Source organism: Canis lupus, chromosome X (assembly GCF_048164855.1).
Source record: "Canis lupus baileyi chromosome X, mCanLup2.hap1, whole genome shotgun sequence".
Lineage (NCBI taxonomy): Eukaryota > Metazoa > Chordata > Mammalia > Carnivora > Canidae > Canis > Canis lupus.
The window spans coordinates 11,942,133-11,964,182 of record NC_132876.1 but is presented as its reverse complement, the minus strand read 5'-3'; the positions used below and the strand labels follow the sequence as shown (position 1 = coordinate 11,964,182).

General features: G+C 43.1%; 1 protein-coding gene across 1 annotated transcript; it reads right to left on the bottom strand.

Moving 5' to 3' along the window:
* Positions 1-4,898: 4,898 nt before the first annotated feature.
* On the bottom strand, positions 4,899-5,984 carry LOC140627917 (melanoma-associated antigen 10-like). The gene has a single exon (XM_072816507.1). It carries the CDS (start codon positions 5,982-5,984, stop codon positions 4,899-4,901), a length of 1,086 nt encoding a protein of 361 aa, XP_072672608.1.
* Between the last annotated feature and the right edge of the window lie 16,066 nt (positions 5,985-22,050).

Here is a 22,050-nt window from a genome sequence, read left to right as displayed (position 1 = left end):
GAAGGGTGCTGTGGTTTTTTGTGGGGGCAGTTATGGAGCCATTCAGTATCCTGGTTATGGTGGTGGCTACACAAATCTAGACAGGGGTAAAAATCATGGCACTGTACACCAAAAAAAGTATTATTATTTGCTATTTTTAAAAATAGAATAAAAATGGATAAGAAGATAGCTAGGTAATTGTAATAACATCAGAAAAAAACTAACTTCATAAGACAGGAAGTTGCCAAGAATGAATAACAGATATTACATGTTGAAAGAGTCAAATTATCAAGATGACATAGCAGCCCTTAATATGTACAAACCTAAAAGAGCTTCAAAACACATTAGCTAAAAAAAAAAAAAACAAAACAAAGCAAAAACAAAAACAAGAGAACAGGATATGAGAAATAGTTGAAGCTACAATTATATCTGGAGGCCTCATCATTCCTCTCTGTATAAATAATCAAATAATTAGAAAATGAGGCCTGAAAAAGAATACCAACCACGTTGATTTACTTGGTATTTATAAAACACTCCAACAGCAAAATGTACATTCTTTTCAGGTGCACTCAGAACATTCACACAGTTCATAAAACAACACTTGACAAATTAAAAAAAAATGAAAATTATATATTTCTCTATCCGTAATGGAATTAAAGCAAAGAATAGAACTAAAAAGGTATGTAAAAAGTCAAATTTTTGGAAACTAAGCAACACATTTTTACCAACCCTACTTGAAAGAAATTATTGAGGGAAGTTAGGAAATTTCCAACTAAATGAAAATGAAAACAGGACACATTGGAATTTAAGGGATTTAGCTAATGCTATGCTTAAAGGTAAATTTGTCATTAAATACTTTTATTAGGCATAAAAAGGACCCAAGTCACTATTCTAATATTTTACCTAAAGTATAAAAAGAAAAATAAATTCAACCCAAGTAATGCAGAAGAATGGGAATAATATAGATAAGAGCAGAAATCAATGAAATTGAATCTAGAAAAACAACGGCTGTTAACAGAAACAAAACCGGTTCTTTGAAAAGATCAGAGAAGCTAAAATATCTGCTATTGTTCGGAGAGATTAAAATTTAAAAATGTTGTTGAGAAGCAATGGTGTAGACATAGCTAAAAGTATAGGGAACTATATTTAGAGAAAGGGATATATCATGGAAGAGCTTTCAGAATGTGCAAAAAATGACAAGAACGTGTCAAATGATCAAGCTCTTGGCGTGCCAGAAAACAAGGCAGCAAAACGGGGATTTGGTGCATTGGGTATATTAGGGTCCATACAGATAGATGCCTGTGTAGGAACATGATGAAATCTATGTCTGAGGAAGGGTCTTCCATCCGCTGTGCTCAGGGAAAGCCTAGAGTTCTGTGGTTGAGTGTGAGAACCCACCACCTGGCAGGTGGAGGAAAGGAAGCTTGCTGAGTTGGTAGGGACTCGGGGCTTAACAGTTCTCATGTGATCAGACTATTTTGCCTTCCTCATGTTCGTAGATCAGATTCCTCTTGAAGGCTTCCGTTGGAATGAAAGAGGTCTCACTTCTAAAATGTTGACAATGTCCACCAGTTAGATACAGTAAGTGTCGTGGATAACTGGCCTCCAAATTCTCTGGCCCAAGTTGGCCTCTAGTCTTGCTCTGCTGCCATGACAAACTTGTTACTGCACAGCTGCCAGCTTCCTAAAATGGACACACTGGATTAGAGGAGTAGGTGTATAAGCTGAGACCTGAACAAAGGATGCCGGGAGCAGAGCTTCAAAAAAGTATCTGAGATGGGCAGCCCGGGTGGCTCAGTGGTTTAGCGCCACCTTCGGCCCAGGGCTTGATCCCAGAGACCCGGGATCGAGTCCCATGTCGGGCTCCCTGGATGAAGCCTGCTTCTCCCTCTGCCTGTGTCTCTGCCTCTCTCTCTCTCTTTCTCTCTCTCATAAATAAATGAAATCTTTAAAAAAATTATCTGAGATAGTAGATGTGAGATTGAAATGTCATGAACACTGTATATATGATATGAGCCACAAATACACAGGCACGGACATGGGCAGCTGTATATACATATGTAAATTTAAGAAGATACTGGAAAACTTTTTCTTCTTATTTAATACTATATGAATAATTTTCCCCTTTAAAGTAGTACCTAGATGTATTGTACCTTTTTTTTTTTTATTGTGGCCACCTAGTGTGTTCACAGGAAAGGGATGACCTTCTGCAACGTGTAGATCTCTATCTATACAACAGTCTACTGATGCAGCTTAGTCTAGTCTCTAGCCTAGTATCCTCTCCTGAGAGTCAGAGCCATGGCTCCTACTGCTCACCGGACCTATTCACCTGGACATCCCACTCAACTCCACCATCTACGCGGCCTGCACTGATATCACCCGCCACACCCTTCTTCGTGTCTACCGTAATTCAAATTGCCACCGACTCTCCCTTCCTTATCCTCAATTTCATCTGGGAGGAATGAGTTCTGGCTCGTCAGCAGATAGAAGACCTCGAAATCATTATAGATTATCCTATCATTTCACAGTTGCTAATTTCCTAATGTTTTCTAGAATCTGTCTCCTGCTCATTTTCTCACATCCACAGCTTGAATTACGTGTGTTATCATTTTCCTTTGGTTTATATCCTTGGTGTTCCTCCCCAGCGTATGTTCAGATAAATGCTTCCTGACTGAAAGGATGACTGAGGGAATGATTGATTGAGTGAATGAATAGGTGAATGAATGAAGGATCACATGTGTTGATTCAAAATGTGGAATGTGAGCCCTACCTGGGCCTTTGAACTCCATGGAAGAAATTGAAAATGCTACAAATGGCTTCAGAATTTCCCTAGGAGAGACAGAACATGAGAGACTCCTAACTCTGGGAAACGAACTAGGGGTGGTGGAAGGGGAGGTGGGCGGGGGGTGGGGGTGACTGGGTGGTGGGCACTGAGGGAGGCACTTGACGGGATGAGCACTGGGTGTTATTCTATATGTCGGCAAATTGAACACCAATAAAAAATAAATTTATAAAAAATAAAAAAAAAAGAATTTCCCTAGGAAACTATTGCTGAGTTTGTCATTATGGACTTGTCATACCCAGGCCCAAGTATTGTCTTGGACTTGGGGATTCTCTCAATATCATGATACATGATACTTCTTACTTTGAACTCTACATAAATCCATCAAGCTCAACAAGGAAGAGGGCCATCTCTGTGGCTTTCCATCCCCCCTGCAGATGTCTGCACCTTGGGCCAATCCTCTATCTGGTGGCAACATAGACCAGCAGTCATAGCCATAGGACATCTGCCCTCTAGGGTGCCAACAGCTCACGATCTGTGGGGGGCAGCCTGAGCCAGGGACGACACCTGGACCTATTTCCAGGCATTCCCACACCCAGCCCTTTACACTGCAGAGTTTCTGAGGTGCCTAGTCCCAGGGCACTACCCCTCCAACCCCATCCCTCCTTGCAGCTGCACACTCCCTTCCCCTGCTCTCTAGTGTTTCTGGTCTGTCTCAACCCAGACGTCCGTCACCACCTCCACTCACTCACATAGCCCCGCCTCTACAGAGGGGCCCACTGTGCACAGGGAGGCACATCCCAGCCTCCAGCAGGCACCAAGGCAGCTCTCAGCCCCGGGACCCTGGCAAGGGTGCACCGGACCCTCCTACTCACGAGGACTCAAGACTGTTGCTCAGCCAAATAATGCAGAGAGCAGCTGTGCTCTTCCTGACAGAACTCAGGTGACCCTAAGGTAGGGGCTGGTGTCTGGCTTGCGGCAGGGCCACTCCTCCAGTTGACCCGTTTGCTCAGACCTCTCTGAGACTTCCAGCCCGTAATGAGGATTCTGAGATCTCCCAAACCTATTCATGTAACTTGTCCTGTACAGCCTTCACTCCGCACTCAACACCCAGATTCCTAACCAACTTCGACAGAAGGAATTAGTTTCTCAGAGCCCCAAAGTGCCTTGGCTCAGGGCCTTTTTGCTTGATTACTCCCATCTGGAGGCTCATCTCCTCACTCTTTTTTTCTTCTTCTGTAGCTCTTAGAGGACATCTCACCATCTCCCTGATATGATAGCTGCTCCTAGCCTCTCCTGTTCTTTGGGTAGAGGTCTGTCCTGCTGACCCTAGGATCCCCACTAGTAAAACAGAGCCTTCCAAAGAGGAGGCTAAAGAGATGTTTAGTGAATGAAAGCGTCAGTGAGCAGGGGCTTTCATCTATTAATATTTCATCTGGGCAGCCCCGGTGGCGCAGCGGATTAGCACCGCCTGCAGCCTGGGGTGTGATCCTGGAGACCCGGGATCAAGTCCCATGTCAGGCTTCCTGCATGGAGCCTGCTTATCCCTCTGCCTGTGTCTCTGCCTCTCTCTCTCTCTCTGAATAAATAAATAACAAATCTTTAAAAAAAAAAAAAAGATTTCATCTACTTTCTTGACTAGACCAAGCAAATCCAAGTATATCTTTCTAATTTTCCAGGATGGTGGACTGAAAGGTCTAAGCAAACCCAAGGATAAGCTATCCTTTACATTCTCCCTCTGTTTATTGAACCCTATGCTTTCCTGCTCAGCTCTTTCACATTTCAAAAGAAATTTCTATTCCAATGTTATTTTGTACCAGATCCCTCAAAAGCTGGGAAATTTCCCAAATTTTTGCAAAATATTGAAACTGTTATTCTTAAACCTGAAAAACAGCAATAAATGCATTAGCAATGTCATTCAGAACTTAGAGTCTTTAGGGAATTAAACTTTTCTTTAAAAAGAGACATTTGAAAAATACCAAAAGAAAAGAAAAAAAAAGAAATCTTCCAAGTTACCCATACAGAATAGGTACACAAAGTTGTACACTGTGTTCTGCCCAGCCTGACCCTGACTCTCCTCTAAATCAGAAGCAGGACTGCCCTCTTCAAATACAGAGTGAATATTTGGGCTCACTCTTCAGTCAGGCCTGAGAATCTGGGGAATGATTCTATGCAAGGAACATGCAGTAGTATTATCCATGGAGCCAATTCTGGTTTGAGCCCTCACTTCCTCATCTCTTAAAGCCCCCTCATACCAGCATGAGACGGAAGTGGAGTTAGTCCCTTTGACCTTGGCCAAAAATTCCAGCACTTTCATCTTACTGGTGTCAGCATGAGCCCTGGGACCCCACAGGAATTCATAGCATGGAGGATCCCTGTTAGGCGTCTGCCGATACTCCAGGTAATTCTCCTGCACCCAATCTCTGGTGATGAGCTTCCTGGGCTCCCCATAAAGGAAATGCTCCCTCCCAGCATACACTCCCATTATATTCAGAAAATACCAGATGTCTTCCTCAAGGGCACAATTGTCCTCCATGAAGATCACACCCAGGATGATTATCAGGAGACCGTTTTTAGGCATGCTCTGGTTGTTGCTAAGCATCTCCTCATGGGTGAGCTCCAATGAGTTGACAAGGACATAGAAGTGGGTGGTGGGGTCCACCTCCTTCGCATCAATGCCAGAGATCACCTCCAAAAACTTAGAAGCTTTCTTGAAGATCACAGGGAATTGTTTCTTGTACCTTTTGATGACAACCTTCAGCACTTCTACCTTTGTGATGGGCTCCTTCAATTGATGCTTGAGGATCATGAAATGCACCAAATCAGCCACCTTCTCATTTAGTGGGTCTCTGGGCAAAGATGCAATGTCTATTGATGTCTTCAGTGAACTTGTATCTTCTTCTCCTGAGCTGTCTGAGACTCCTTCTGATGTGCTCCATGATGTGGATAAGGAGCAGGAGCTCTGAGGACTCTGGAGAGGACTCAGTGTTGCAGCAGGCTTCTCTTCCTTCTCCTCTTCTAGGGAGACTGGGATCACAGGAGAGGAACACAGGGAGGAGGCAGTGGAGGGGTAGGAGAAGTTAAAAGAGCAAAAGGACATAGAGGAAGTCTCTTCCTTCACCTCAGCTATGAGAACATGTGATACTTCCAGGTCCTGTATCTCACTCTGGGCCTGAATGTCTGGCTCAAATGTGAGATGTAGATGCTTTGAAGAGCAAGGCATGATGACTCTTCTTGGCAGCAGCAAGTAGAAGTGTGAGCAGGATGGTGGGAGATGGGGTATCACAGGTCTGGAGGAGAGAGGGAGAGGGTCAGCAGCCTCAGCAGAGCAATACATCTTTGGCAACTCTGGCCAAAGGCTGACTTACAGGTTTCCTCTTTAGGGGGTGCTCTAGGGCCCCAAAGACCTTCTGGACTTTGGGTCACTTTGTCCCTTAAGATCCTATCAGAGGTTGTGATAAATCTCCCCAGATTGTAACCAACCTAGGAAGCCTAGGATTCTTGAGTTGACTGTAGGCAGATGGTGTCAGGCACTGTGGGCTCCCCTCTGTTCTGGTACGGGTAGATCCCTTTGTAGACATCCAGTCTACACCTTGAATCCTGGAACTGCATGGGCCCCTTCTGTTCTGGTGACCTGAGGATCCATGCTTTATTTTTTTCTTATTTTTTATTTTTTTTATTTTTTTGTATATTTTTTATTGGAGTTCAATTTGCGAACATACAGCATAACACCCAGTGCTCATCCCATCAAATGCCCCCCTCAGTACCCGTCACCCAGTCACCCCATCCCACAACCGACCTCCCCTTCCACTACTCCTTGTATGTTTACCAGAGTTTAGGAGTCTCTCATGTGCTGTTATTCTCTCTGCTTTTTCCCACTCATTTTCTCTCCTTTCCCCTTTATTCCCTTTCACTATTCTTTATATTCCCCAAATGAATGAGACCATATAATGTTTGTCCTTCTCCAATTGACTTATTTCACTCAGCATAATACCCTCCAGTTCCATCCACGTCGAAGCAAATGGTGGGTATTTGTCAGTTCTAATGGCTGAGGAATATTCCATTGTATATCTAGACCATGTTTTCATTATCCACTCATCTTTCAATGGACACCGAGGCTCCTTCCACAACTTGGCTATTGTGGACTTTGCTGCTATAAACATCGGGGTGAACGTGTCCCAGCGTTTCATTGCATCTGTATCTTTGGGGTAAATTCCCAGCAGTGCAATTGCTGGGTCGTAGGGCAGATCTATTTTTAAGTCTTTGAGGAACTGCCACACAGGTTTCCAGAGTGGCTGCACCAGTTCACATTCCCACCAACAGTGCAAGAGGGTTCCTCCTTCTCCGCATCCTCTCCAACATTTCTTGTTTCCTGTCTTGTTAATTTTCCCCATTCTCACTGGGGTGAGCTGGTATCTCATTGTGGTTTGGATTTGTGTTTCCCAGATGGCAAGTGATGCAGAGCATTCTCTCATGTGCGTGTTGGCCATGTCTATGTCTTCCTCTGTGAGATTTCTGTTCATGTCTTTTGCCCATTTCATGATTGGATTGTTTGTTTCTTTGGTGTTGAGTTTAATAAGTTCTTTATAGATCTTGGAAACTAGCCCTTTATCTGATACGTCATTTGCAAATATCTTCTCCCATTCTGTAGGTTGTTTTGAGTTGTGTTGACTGTTTCTTTTGCTGTGCAGAAGCTTTTCATCTTGATGAAGTCTCAATAATTCATTTTTGCTTTTGTTTCTCTTGCCTTCATAGATGTATCTTGCAAGAAGTTGCTGTGGCCAAGTTCAAAAAGGGTGTCGCCTGTGTTCTCCTCAAGGATTTTGATGGATTTTTGTCTCACATGTAGATCTTTCATCCATTTTGAGTTTATCTTTATGTCTGGTCTAAGAGAATGGTCTAGTTTCATTCTTCTGCACGTGGCTGCCCAATTTTCCCAGCAACATTTATTGAAGAGACTGTCCTTTTTCCAGTGGATAGTCTTTCCTGCTTTGTCGAATATTAGTTGACCATAGAGTTGAGGGCCCATTTCTGGGCTTTCTATTCTGTTCCATTGATCTATGTGTCTGTTTTGTGCCAGTACCACACTGTCTTGATGATCACAGCTTTGTAGTACAACCTGAAATCCGGCATGGTGATGCCCCCAGCTCTGGTTTCTTTTTCAATATTCCCCTGGCTATTCGGGGTCTTTTCTGATTCCACACAAATCTTAAGATGATGTGTTCCAACTCTCTGAAGAAAGTCCATGGTATTTTGATAGGGATTGCATTAAATGTGTAAATTGCCCTGGGTAACATGGACATTTTCACAATATTAATTCTGCCAATCCATGAGCATGGAATATTTTTCCATCTCTTTGTGTCTTCTTCAATTCCTTTCAGAAGTGTTCTATAGTGTTTAGGGTATAGATCCTTTACTCTTTGGTTAGGTTATTTCCTAGGTATCTTATGCTTTTGGGTGAAATAGTAGATGGGATTGACTCCCTAATTTCTCTTTCTTCAGGCTCATTGTGAGTGTATAGAAATGCCACTGATTTCTGGGCATTGATTTTGTATCCTGCCACACTGCCAAATTGCTGTATGAGTTCTAGCAATCTTGGGGTGGAGTCTTTTGGGTTTTCTAGGTACAGTATTATGTCATCTGCAAAGAGGGAGAGTTTGACTTCTTCTTTGCCAATTTGAATGCCTTTTATTTCTTTTTGTTGTCTGATTGCTGAGGCTAGGACTTCCAGTACTATGTTGAATAGCAGTGGTGAGAGTGGACATCCCTGTCATGTTCCTGATCTTAGGGGAAAGGCTCCCAGTGCTTCCCCATTGAGAATGACGTTTGCTGTCGGCTTTTCATAGATGGCTTTTAAGATGTCGAGGAATGTTCCTTCTATCCCTACACTCTGAAGAGTTTTGATCAGGAATGGATGCTGTATTTTGTCAAATGCTTTCTCTGCATCTATTGAGAGGATCATGTGGTTCTTATTTTTTCTCTTGTTGGTATGATGTATCACATTGATTGCTTTACGAGTGTTGAACTAACCTTGCCTCCTGGGGATAAATCCCACTTGGTCATGGTGAATAATCTTCTTAATGTACTGTTGGATCGTATGGGCTAGTATCTTGTAGAGAATTTTTGCATCTGTATTCATCAGGATTATTGGTCTATAATTCTCCTTTTTGGTGGGGTCTTTGTCTGGTTTTGGAATTAAGGGGATGCTGGCCTCATAGAACAAGTTTGGAAGTATTCCATTCCTTTCTATCTTTGGAACAGCTTTAGTAGAATAGGTATTGTTTCTTTTTTAAGCGTTTGATAGAATTCCCCTGGGAAGCCATCTGGCCCTGGACTTTTGTATCTTGGGAGGTTTTTAGTGACTGCTTCAATTTCTTCCCTGGTCATTGGCCTGTTCAGGTGTTCTATTTCTTCCTGTTACAGTTTTGTAGTTTGTGGTTTCCCAGAAATGCGTCCATTTCTCCTAGATTGCCTAATTTATTGGCATATAGCTGCTCATAATATGTTTTTAAAATCGTTTGTATTTCCTTCATATTGGTTGTGATCTCTCATTTTTCATTCGTGATTTTATTAATTAGAGTCTTTTCTCTTTCGTTTTTAATTAGGCTGGTGAATGGTTTATCTATCTTATTAATTCAAAGAACTAACTCCTGGTTTTGTTGATCTGTTCTACAGTTCTTTTCTCTATTTCATTGAGTTCTGCTTGAATCTTATTAACTCTCTTCTGCTTGGTGTAGGTTTTATTTCCTGTTCTTTCTCCAGTTCTTTTAGGTGCAAGGTTAGCTTGTATATTTGAGTTGTTCCTAATTTTTTTAGAGATGCTTGTATTGCAATGTATTTCCCTCTCAGGACTGCTTTTGCTGTATCCCAAAGATTTTGAATGGTTATATCTTCATTTTTATTAGTTTCCATGAATCTTTTTAATTCTTCTCTAATTTACTGGTTGACCCATTCATCTTTTAGCAGGATGCTCTTTAACCTACATGTGTTTGAGTTTCTTCCAAATCTCTTCTTGTGATTGAGTTCAAGTTTCAAAGCATGATGGTCTGAAAATATGCAGGGGACAGTCCCAACTTTTGGTATCGGTTGAGACCTATTTGTGACCCAGTATGTGGTCTATTCTAGTGAAAGTTCCATGTGCACTTGAGAAGAATGTGTATTCAGTTGCGTTTTGATGTAAAGTTCTGTAAGTATCTGTGAAATCCATCTGGTCCAGTGTATCATTTAAAGCTCTTGTTTCTTTGGAGATGTTGTGCTTAGATCTGTCATTTGCAGAAAGTGCCATGTTGAAGTCTCCCGGTATTAGTGTATTACTATTCACGTATGTCTTAACTTTGGTTATTAATTCATTGATATACTTGGCAGCTCCCACATTAGGGGCATAAATAGTCATGATTGCTAGGTCCTCTTGTTGGATAGGTCCTTTAAGTATGATATAGTGTCCCTCTTCATCTCTTACTACAGTCTTGGGATAAACTTTAATTTATCTGATATGAGGATTGCTACCCTTTCTTTCTTTTGAGGACCATTTGAATGGTAAATGGTTCTCCAACCTTTCATGTTAAGGCTGTAGGTGTCCTTAGGTCTAAAATGAGTCTCTTGTAGACAGAAAATAGATAGGTCTTGCTTTTTTATCCAGTCTGAAACCCTGCATCTTTTAATGAGTTAATTTAGTCCATTCATGTTCAGAGTTACTATTGAAAGATATGAATTTAGTGTCATCGTAATACCTATTCAGTCCCTGTTTTTGTGCATTATTTCTTTGGGGGTCCTCTTTATTTTACAGGGCCCCCCTTAATATTTCTTGCAGAGCTGGTTTGGTGGTCACATATTCTTTCCATTTCTGCCTACCTTGGAAGATCTTTATCTCTCCTTCTATTCTGAATGAAAGCCTTGCTGGATAAAGTATTCTTGGCTGCATGTTCTTCTCATTTAGGACCCTGAATTAATCCTGCCAGCCCAGGTCTCTGTGGAGAGGGTTGCTGTTAATTAATATTTCTCCCTGTATAAGTTAAAGATCTCTGGTCTCTTGCTGCTTTAAGGATTTTCTCTTTTTCTTTGGAATTTGCAAGTTTCACTATTAAATGTCTAGGTGTTGAACAGTTTTTATTGATTTTGTGGGGGATCTTTCTATCTCCTGGATCTGAATGCCTGTTTCCCTCCCCAAATTAGGGATGTTCTCAGCTGTGATTTGTTCAAATATGCTTTCTGGTCCCCTGTCCCTTTCGACGCCCTCGGGAACCCCAATTAAACACAGATGTTTCCTTCTGAGGCTGTCATTTATTTCCCTTAACCTTTCGTCATGGTCTTGTTTTCCCTTTTTTCCTCAGCTTCCTTCCTTGCCATCAACTTGTCTTCTATGTCACTCACTCTTTCTTCTACCTCATTAACCCTCATCGTTAGGACCTCCAGTTTGGATTGCATCTCATTTAATTGATTTTTAATTTCAGCCTGATTAGATCTAAATTCTGCAGTCATGAAGTCTCTTGAATGCTTTATGCTTTTTTCTAGAGCCACCAGTAGCTTTATAATAGTGCTTCTGAATTGGCTTTCTGACATCGAATTGTAATCCAACTTCTGTAACTGTGGCAGAGAATACTGTTTTTGATTCTTTCTTTTGTGGTGAGTTCTTTCTAGTCATTTTGCTCAGTGCAGAGTGGCTGTATGAGCGGGTTGCATCAAGATTATCAGCCAGGACCTAAGTAAATTTCACCCTAGATAATTCTGCCAAGGTCAGAGACCAGAAATTGAAAAGAAAGATCAGAACGAAATAAAACAAAAGGACCAGTGAAGTGTAAAACAAATTTTAAAACAAAGTAGTTAAAAATAAAAGGCTAGGAATCCTAAAGAAGAAGAGAGGAAAAAAAGAAAGAAAATAAAGAAGAAAGGAGAAAAAAGGGAGAAGAAAAAAAAGGTGGGGTTTGGGAGATGGTGGTGGTGAGGGAGTTGTAGTGGAGGGAGAATTTAGTCCTCCTGGTCAATGGTGGGGCCCTCTACAAGTATTGCTGGTTTATATAAATTTGGGGCTGAGCATCTTCTAACATACAGAACTTAATTCACTCAGAACCAACAGGATCACCTTCTTGGACCCCTCCAGGCGGAGCCGCTGCCTGAGCTGCTCCCAGGGCCCCGACAGGTGCGCTCCAGCCCTTTACCGCACTTGGCCCGCAGGGTAGGTGCTCTTCCCGGGGCGCCCCTCCTGTTAGTGACCCCAGGAACCTGGGGGCTCCACCGCCCCTCTTGCGGTTCTGCCCAGTTTCCCTGCAAGCGCCTTTCCCTCCAGGAAGAATCTGGGTCGGAGTTAAAGTTCCCGCTTCTCCCGGGCCAGGGCTCCCCTGTCCCCAGGCCCCGCTGCCCCCCCTTAGCCCGGCTCCTCAGGGGCCCCTCCCCCACTGGATTCTTTTTTATTTTTTTGTCCGCCTTCCTACCTTGTTAGAAGCACAAACTCTTCTCTCTGTCGTGTTCCAGCTGTTCTCACTTTAAATCTCAGGCCGAATTCGTAGGTTTTCAGGATGATTTGAAAGTTATCTAGGTAAGTTGGTGGGAACAGGTGACTTGGGGACCCTACTCTTCTGCCATTTGCCCCGCCCCCCAGGATCCATGCTTTAGAACAAGGCCTTTATCACCCAGTTCCTAGAGCCCCTGTAAAAGGGATCGAGGGGACACCTCAGGATACAGATGGCAAGCAGAGCCTCCTGTGTTCTACGATGGGAGGTGCCCTCAAGTCAAGATCTCTATTTCCCTGAGACCTCAAAGAGGATGTAAAGAAGCAGGATTATCTGCCTGAAGGCCCTGCCTAGGATCTCTTAGGACTGAAAGTAGGAATGGGTTTCTGAGAATACACTCTAGGGTGGGAGATCCCCTCTGCTCTCCCTCAGACTCTTCTTCTTAATGCCTGTTCGGGCCTGAAACTCCTCCCTCTGCTAACCTGAGGCTACACCCCTCAGAAAGAACCTCACCACTCTTAGCATCCCCAGATGGAAGTCCAGATACACCACATCTTGTCTCCCCACCTAGGGCCTCACAATGCTAAAAAGGACAGAGCAATTCTGGGTCTCCCTCTGTGTGGGCTGGGAGGTCCCTTAAATCTTCCCCTTAGTCATCAGCTTGGACCTGGGATTCTTTTATCGTATGTACTGAGCCAGGCCCCTTCAGAATAAGATCCTCACTTCTCTGACAACCCCCTCCCACTCGGATGAAAGAGTAGAAAACTCATCACCATCACACATGGCTAAGCCTGCCTCAACTTCCCAGGCTAAGAGCATGTTAGGACTGGATTCTATGAGGCTCACTGTGTTCTAGGATGGCAGGTGTATATTTGTCCCATCTGAGCCTGAGCACTCTCTTTCACAGAAAGAGATGATCGAGGCTCTCAGGCCAAGATTTCCATCTTGGGCCCAGCAGCTCTCTGTGTTGAAAGTTCCCCTGAGTGCTCTCTCAAGAGTCCTTACCTTGAGTTCTGGCACTGCCTGGTTCCCTTTTCCCTGCTTACTGGAGTGTGGCCCCCTCAGACCAAGATACTCACTTCCTTGAGACAATCAGGCAGCAGTGAGGGTCTACCACGTACTCAACACCTTGCCTCAAGGCGTCTGAGAGCTGTCAGCATGGACAAGGTGAGGCTGAGGCCCACCACTCCTGGGTGGTGGGTTCCATTAGTCCTTACTCGACTCCATACCTTGACTCCTGCTTGAGCTTGGGCCTCCTCCCTCTACTGACCTGATTTTGCCATCTCAGACCAAGGTCTTCACCTCCCCTGGGTGCCCTAGGGAAAATCAGATGATTCTGCTCATGGCCACCATGTCCTAGAGCTAGCATTGGGAGGCAGGACTAGATTGTGTGAGGCCTTCCTTTGTTACTGCAGAGTACCCTCTGTCCTCCCTCAAGATACTAATATTTGAATCAGGCAAGGCTTCAGCCATGCCACTTTCTGCTGACTTCAATGTGGCCTCTCAGCCAAGGCCTTAGCTCTCTAAGATACTACTCACCACTGAGAGAAGTGAGAGAACACCACATCTGGCCACCATGGGTCCAAATATGGCTGACAGCAGGTGCAGAGCAAGGTTTCTGTGGGCCCCCCCTATTTGCAATGGGGAGTCCCATTACATATCCTCAAGGTCACCATATTACCTCTTGACAAGATCTGTATTCCTCCCTCTGCTGAGGTGAGGATGTGTCTTTCAGGCCAAGGCACTCATCTCCTTTGTCAAGGTGAGGACTATAAGGGAGGATTTAGGGATGTTCTAACCCATATAGAGGGGATCCAGGCCTTCTCTGTCTCTAATTTCACAAGAAATCAGTGTTAGAATTATGAAAGAGGTATCTTCTGCCTGAAATCCACGCACAAGTCTTCTCAGAGATGACCCTAGAGCAAGTTTCTGTGAGGTGAAAGATTTTCTTTGTCTTTCCTTTAGGTCTTCACATAGCCATCTATGTGCAACTGCAACTCCTCTACTTAATTCTTACTCTACTTAATTCCTACTCTACTTAATCCGATGAGGCACCATTCAAAGAATGACTCACATCTCTCAGACTCCCAGAGTGGAAGACAGGAAATGTATTCAGGGACTGTCCCTAGGGCCTCCAAGACTGACTGCAGGAGAAAAAAAGGACTGTGTTACCCCCTAAGTGCTGAGAGGTCCTTTCACCCATTCTTCAGAATTCATACCTTTGCTGACCTGACTCAGCACTCCCCCCCACTCCCAAAATGAAGCTGTCCTTCTCTCATACTCCTAAGATGAAGGTCAGAAACCAAGATGGAAGCCAAGATACACTACAGCTAGTTACCTCTACCCAAGCATCCTAGAGTTAACAGTAAAGACAAATGTGGATTCTGTATGCCCCTCTGTGTTCTAGGTTGGTAAATACCCTGAGTTGTCCTCAAGGTTTTTATGTTTACTCCAGACAGGGTCTGAACCTTCTCTCTCTGCTGGCCTGAAGATATCTCCCTCAGGCCAAAGTTGCCATTTTCCTGAGACTCCCAAAGAGGAAGCAAAGGAGTCAGGAGCTTCTGCTTATCAACCCTGCCCAGGGCCTTTCAGGGCTGACAGCATGAACAGGTGTCTGTGGGTCCTCCTCTTTCTGAGGTAGGAAGTCCACTCAGCCCTTGCACAGAGTCTTGTTGGTGACTCCTAGCAGGGCCTGGGGCCCTCACTTTTCTTACCTCAAGCCAGGCCCCTCTGAACAAGTCTCTCATCTCTCTTTAATCCCCCCACTAGAAGCCCTATACATTACCGTGGCTGAAGGTATGGGGAGCTGGATTGTATGGGGACTCCTCTATGTGGGGTGGGGTTTTCTGCAGTCATCCTTCAGAGTCCTAATCTTGATGACTGTCACATCATGGGGCTCCTCTATTCTTCCAAAGATTACAGTGTGACACAGGTCAAAAGGGATTAATTTGCTATGGAAAAGCCTGACAAATACTCCCTCATCAAATTAACATCATGAGTGATAAATCATGTTGATAGTGTGCACCATGGATATGATGTGACAAGAATGGTCCTTCACCTTTTTCATCTTCCTCCCCAAAACTGCAATCCTTGTCTAATCAGATAAATCCTAATTGTGGGACATTCTACAAAACACCTGATCCCTATTCCTAAAAACTGTCAAGGTTATCAAAAAGAAGGAAACTCTCAGAAACTGGCAATGCCAAGAGGAGTCGAAAGAGATATGGTCAAAGTAATAGGGTGTCTTGGAAGGGATGATGAACAGAAAAAAGAAATGTAGTGAGGGGATCCCTGAGTGGCTCAGCAGTTTAGCACCTGCCTTCAGCCCAGGGCATGATCCTGGAGTCCCGGAATCGAGTCCTGCATCGGGCTCCCTGCATGGAGCCTGCTTCTCCCTCTGCCTGTGTCTCTGCCTCTCTCTCTCTCTGTCTCTCATGAATAAATAAATAAAATCTTAAAAAAAAGAAATGCAGTGAAACACATGAAAATCTAAATATAGACTTTTGTAAATAATTATGTATTGATATTGGTTCATCATTTGTAACCAATGTATCACACTCATGCAAGATATCAATAGTATGAGGAACTGAGATTGGGACATATGTGAAATTTCTCCACTATTGTAATTTCCCTGTAAATCTAAAACTATTTTAAAATGAACTTTTAAAAACTTAAAAATATGTGAGCAGACTAGACAAAGTGTATTATGAAAAACCTATAGCAAACATACCTTTTGAGGGAAAGTTGAAAGCTTTTACTTTGAACTTGACAATGAAACTAGGGTTCCCTGCTATCACCATTTCTATTCAATACTGTAATGGAGGGAGCAGCAGTGCAGTGATGCAAAACAGAAGTAACAAAAGGGAAAGGGATCAAAAAGTAAGAAATAAAGTTTTCATGATAAACAGATGATTAGACTGGGTATGAGGAAAATCCAAAATGAAAAAAAAAAGAAAGCTAAGTTATTCAACCCACAAATATGTATATAAGTTTGCTAAGTGTAATATCAGTGTACCAAAAAAAATAAACTTTGCTTTCCGCCAGCAACAAATGTGTGAAAATGAAAAGTAGAAAAAATATAACTTGTAATCTATAATACCAAAATATCAAGTATCTTAGAGTATATCTTACTAGAAAAATTAAGAGCTTTACAGAAAAAATATTTGAAGATATAAAAATGTTGCTTAGATATATTCATAAATCTCTCTATATATATACAAAGCAGAATACACTCACGGATGTAAGGATGTGGTACTGTGAACATTATGGTTCTCACAAAAAAAAAGAAAGTACAGATGAACTGCAACCCCATATTTAAAAACAGGAGAGGGCTTCATATGTAAATATGTGTGTACATGATACCATGGATGATTCCACAAGGTAAGGGCATACAAGTAAATGGTCAGAGTCCAGATATTCTTGAGAAACTAGAAGACAAGAGCAATTACTCTGCCAGCCAGTAAGAAGTACAAGAAAGCTCCAATAACAAAGTTTGTCCTTTGGGTGCAGGGACCAACAAGGAGACCAATGAAACTGAATCATGAGTCCTGGAAAACACACATACACACATGCATACTCCTAATTTATGGAAAAGTTGCAACCACAGAGCAGGAGAATAGTCTTTTAATAAATTTTTAATTTTTGTAAAATACATTGAAACAACGGACTGTCCATATAGAAAACCAAATGCAACTGGAACCCTCCTTCACACTAGACACAAAAAACAGTGACACAAAGATTAAAGACCTTCTTCAAGGCTTATTATGAACACTTTCAAACATATGTAGGATTAGAAATTGAACCTCTGTGTAGTCTATAGTTTAGAGACAACAGTATGGGTAAGTTAAGGCAAAGGTAAGGCTTAAGGGTAAGGAGTGAAGGAGACCGGGCTTGAGATGAGGTAAAGTCAGTAACAGAAGGAAAGGAAATGGCAGCTCCTTCTGCCCCCTTATGTCAGCCATAGATGGCCTTGCTCCTTTCATGGGTCCTCACTTTCAAAGAGAAAGATCCAGAACTTAGTGATGGTTTGGGAGAACACTCTTGGGGCCTGTGATTTCTTCATTCCAGCTCCTCCTGTGATCAGACTCTGCTGACTTCTGAAGTACTCAGTTCCAAGAACTATATCCGGACAGAACTCTTCCAAACAATCATGACCAGCTGTTGATGGCTTGACTACAGACACCATGAATCAACCCAGGAGGCCATTACTGACTTAGAGCCAGTGCCGCATTCTCCACACGTGATGGGAGCAAAGGCCTCTCTCTCTCCACACATGGATGTGAGCTTCTGCTGGAGGGAGGGACCTTGGATATCTTGGCGTCTCCCCCTCTTTGCTCAGGTGATGGTGTCTGCCAGAGTCTGTTGTTTATCAGAACGACCCTTCTGTAGACGCCCCTTGTACTAGGGCTTGGGGCATTTAACAGAGCCAGGGAAAGGACTCTCACCTTGCTGAGGTCATGGGTGCTCTGAGTAGAGAGAGGACAGAAACCTGGACATAATCCTGACCTAATTCTACAAAAGATGAGGAGCTTCCAGTGATCACAGTGGGAAAGTCTCTTCCAGCACATGAACAACCACATATCTGTCCTAGAATTGCCTCAGTGAAGTCTCTCCAGCATCAAAATGGAATTTAGGACTCATACTTGGAAAGGTACCAATCTGACAGTTGGTTCTTGAATGAGAATAGATGTCACTCACTCACAAAAGGTCACATGGTCAAGCTAAGGTGCCCCACAGGAGGAAGTGTGCCATCTTGGTCGGGTCACCAACATATGGGTAGTTGCTTATACAAGAACTGTCTTCAACGCTGCTCCACATACTTCCTTCCAGTTCCGGATACTCTACTTCTACGTATTTCTTTCTATCTTCTCTTACTCTCAGTGAAACTCAGGAACCCTGAGATTCCCAAAGAGGTATTCTTTGGCTTGGTCATTGATTTCACTGAAGGTCGAGGCATCTCCAGAACCACTCTCCACAGGACCCACTTGGTGGTTAGGAGTCGGCATTGGTCCTCAGCTTGGGTGTCAGCACCTCAGGTGCAGTTAGGCCCTCCTCACGGAGGAATGGGGTGGGAGACCTCAGTGGTGAAGGTGGTAAAGCTCAGCCGGGAAAGTTCTGCCTCCAAGTGGAGCCCCCAAATGGAGCCAGCCAGAGGCCGACTTGCAGTGCTGGCCACCATGCACTGGGGGCCACACTCAGTCTGTCCTCCGAGGTCCCAGGAAGGGAGCACTTCCCCTGGAAGATGAAAGACAAGTGACAACTGTCCTTTTCCTTCCTGATCTCAGAAGGAAGGCTCCTGTCCAGGAGAGAGTGACATTACTGCTCCCGTATGAATCAGTGGGACAGCCAGGAACCTCCGCCAGGAGTGAACACAACCACTCTCCAAACGTGGCCCCAGTGCCTCTCCTCCAGCCCCTCCTCCTTGGTTCGGGCTCTGCCAGGGTAGGTTTATCCCAGTCACCGTGAATGCAGACGTGCTGGGCACAGGGCAGGGTGCAGTCTCAGGTGGCATTAAGTGTGTGTGTGAGTGTGTGTGTGTGTGTGTGTGGGTGTGAGTCAGAGACGGTATAAACTATACATGAAACCTGGCTATACAACAATGTCCACAATAGCCCAACTGTGGAAGGAGCCTCGGTGTCCATTGAAAGATGAATGGATCAAGAAGCTGTGGTCTATGTATACAATGGAATATTCCTCAGCCATTAGAAATGACAAATGCCCACCTTTGCTTCACGTGGATGGAACTGGAGGGTATTATGCTCAGTGAAGTAAGTCAGTCGGAGAAGGACACACATTATATGGTCTCATTCATTTGGGGAATATAAAAAATAGTGAAAAGGGATAAAGGGGAAAGGAGAAAAAATGAGTGGGAAATATCAGAAAGGGAGACAGAACATGAAAGACTCTTAACTCTGGGAAACGAACTAAGGGTGGTGGAAAGGGAGGTGGGCGGGGGGTGGGGGTGACTGGGTGATGGCAACTGAGGGGGGCACTTGATGGGATGAGCACTGGGTGATATGCTATATGTTGGCAAATTGAACACCCATAAAAAAATAAATTTACAAAAAAAAAAGAAACCTGGCTATAATTTCTACAAACTACATCAGCGCTCGATGTTTGTAGACCATTGTAGACCATTCGGTTTGGTCGAAACCAAAGGTTGCAAACTTTTGTTGACTCAGTTGATGCCTCTCTTTCCCTTGACCTCCATGCAACCCATGACGAGTTTCTGTCCCATCAAACTCTAGAATCCACTCGAAATCCACTCACTGCAGCCGTCTCCATGGCGACCGCTGTGGGTGATGCTCCCACCGGGTCCCACCTCCTCTACAGCAAAGGCCGCCCCACTGCTGCCTCTGCCTCCACCCCTCCCCTGACATGCCTTTTTCATATTTTTGTTTGTTTGAGAGCTCCCTTACTTTCTGCCACTCCAAGATTCTCAAAGTTCATCTTGTATATTTCGGTTTTTTTAGATTTTATTTATTTATTCATGAGAGACACAGAGAGAGAGAGAGAGAGAGAGAGAGGGGGGCAGAGACACAGGCAGAGGGAGAAGCAGGCTCCATGCAGGGAGCCCGATGTGGGACTCAATCTCTGGACTCCAGGATCACGACCTGGGCCGAAGGGAGGCGGTCAACTGCTGAGCCACCCAGGCATCCCTCATCTTGTATATTTCTTGACCCAATCTTTGAGTCACCTGTTTGTTTACAGAATGCAGGTTCCTGTTTTTGGAATTTGATATCAGAAAACTAAATCTGGGGGTGCCTGGGTGGCCCAGTTGGCTAAGCATCTGCCTTTAGCTCAGGTCATGGTCCCAAGGTCCTGGGACTGAGCCCTGAGTCAGTCTCCCTACACAGCAGGGGAGTTTGCTTCTCCCTCTCCCTCTGCCCCTCCTCTGCTTCTGCTTTCTCTCTCACTCTCTCTCTTTCTCTCTGTCTGGGCATTAGATATGCTCATCACTACCAGAGAACATTCTTTCTAGGGCCTCTCAGCTGGTAGAACAAAAAATATAGATGTGTCTATATCAACCTGTGTGTGTATAGATACAGGTATATGTATATGTTTATATATATTTATTTTTGTGACCACATATGTCTATATTAAGCTAAATGTGAATTCACATTGATTTCTACAACTTGAATCAATGTTCATTCTAGCCTCTCAACTTTTTTTGTCTTTAACATTCTACTCCAACAGTGAAAAACCTGGCTCTCACCATTCACTATACATTTAATTAATGTTTCAATTTAATTTGTCATGTAGACAGTTTACATGTATAATGGTTTCAGAATTGCTAGAAAATATATGTAATACATTAATAAATGCATGTAAATAAATACATGCACGTAAATAAATGCGTGTAAATAAATACAACTTTATTAACAACTAGAACGCAGTGCTTTTTGTTTAGGTCCTTTGGCTTTGGCCTTACAAACTTGACTCATGTTCAAATTTACTTAGGTCAACACCTTTCAACCCCATACCCTTGAGTGATGTTGTTTCATACATTTGTAATACATATGGATTATTATTTTCATAATTTTCATTCTGTTCTGACATCTCCAACCTCCTATTTGCTTCTCTTTTTATTTGTAAGCATTAATGTTTCATTCTTTGTGCTGTCAAGTATATAGCTTTTGACAATAGTGCAAGGTGTCATACATCTACCATTATAATATCATACAGAATAGTTTCACTGCCCCAATAAATGCCCTTTATTTAACCTACTCAACCTTTCTCCTCAAGTACTTAGCAATTATTTGTCATTTTACTGTCTCTATAGTTTTCTCTTTTCAAAAATATCATATAAATGGAATCATACCATATTTAACTTTATCAGACTGGTTTCTTTACTTTATAATAGGGATTTAGGATTTATGCATGTCTTTGCCTAAATTGATATCTCATTCCTTTTTATTGATGAAGAGTATTCCGTTACATGAATGTAAAATGATTTGTTTAACTATTAACCTATTGAAGGGCATCTTGGTCCCATCTAGTTTTTGGTGACTATGAATAGAGCTGCTATAAATATTCGTGTACAGGTTTTTTTGTGGACATAAGTTTTAAACTCAATTGGATAAATACCTAGGACCATGAAAGCATGATTGTGTGATAAGACTTGGTTCAGCTTTGGGGATCCCTGGGTGGCACAGCAGTTTAGCACCTGCCTTTGGCCCAGGGCTCCGGGATCGAATCCCATATCGGGCTCCCGGTGCATGGAGCCTGCTTCTCCCTCTGCTTGTGTCTCTGTCTCTGTCTCTGTCTCTCTCTCTCTGTGACTATCATAAATAAATAAAAAATTTTAAAAAAATTATAAAAAAAAGATTTGGTTCAGCTTTGTAAGAAACAAACTATCTTTCAAGATGGCTGTCCCATTTTGCATTCTCACAAGCAAGGAATGAAAGTTCTAGTTAGTCTAAATCCTTGCAAGCAATTGGTTTTGTCATTGTTTTGAATTTTAGCCATTCTAATAGGTATTTAGTGGTGTCTCATCATTATATTAATTATAAATTCCCTAATGATAATGGTATTGGGCCATCTTTTCATACACGTATTTGTTATCTGTATATCTTCTTTGTGGTGTCCATTTAGATCTTTTACGCATTTTTTAAAAGATTTTATTTATTTATTTATTTGAGAGAGAGGGCACAAGCTGGTGGGGATGGGAGGTAAGGGGCAGAGGGAGAGAGAGAAGCAGAATCCCTGCTGAGCAGGGAGCCTGATGAAGGGCTCTATTCCAGAACCTGGAGATCATGACCTGAGCCAAAGGCAGACACTTAACTGACTGAGTCACCCAGGTGCCCCAACATTTTTAATTATGTTGTTTTCTTTTTGTTGAAT

What these genes read in the sequence shown, in the direction of transcription:
- LOC140627917 (XM_072816507.1), bottom strand. Translation starts at nt 5,984, where the DNA reads ATGCCTTGCTCTTCAAAGCATCTACATCTCACATTTGAGCCAGACATT.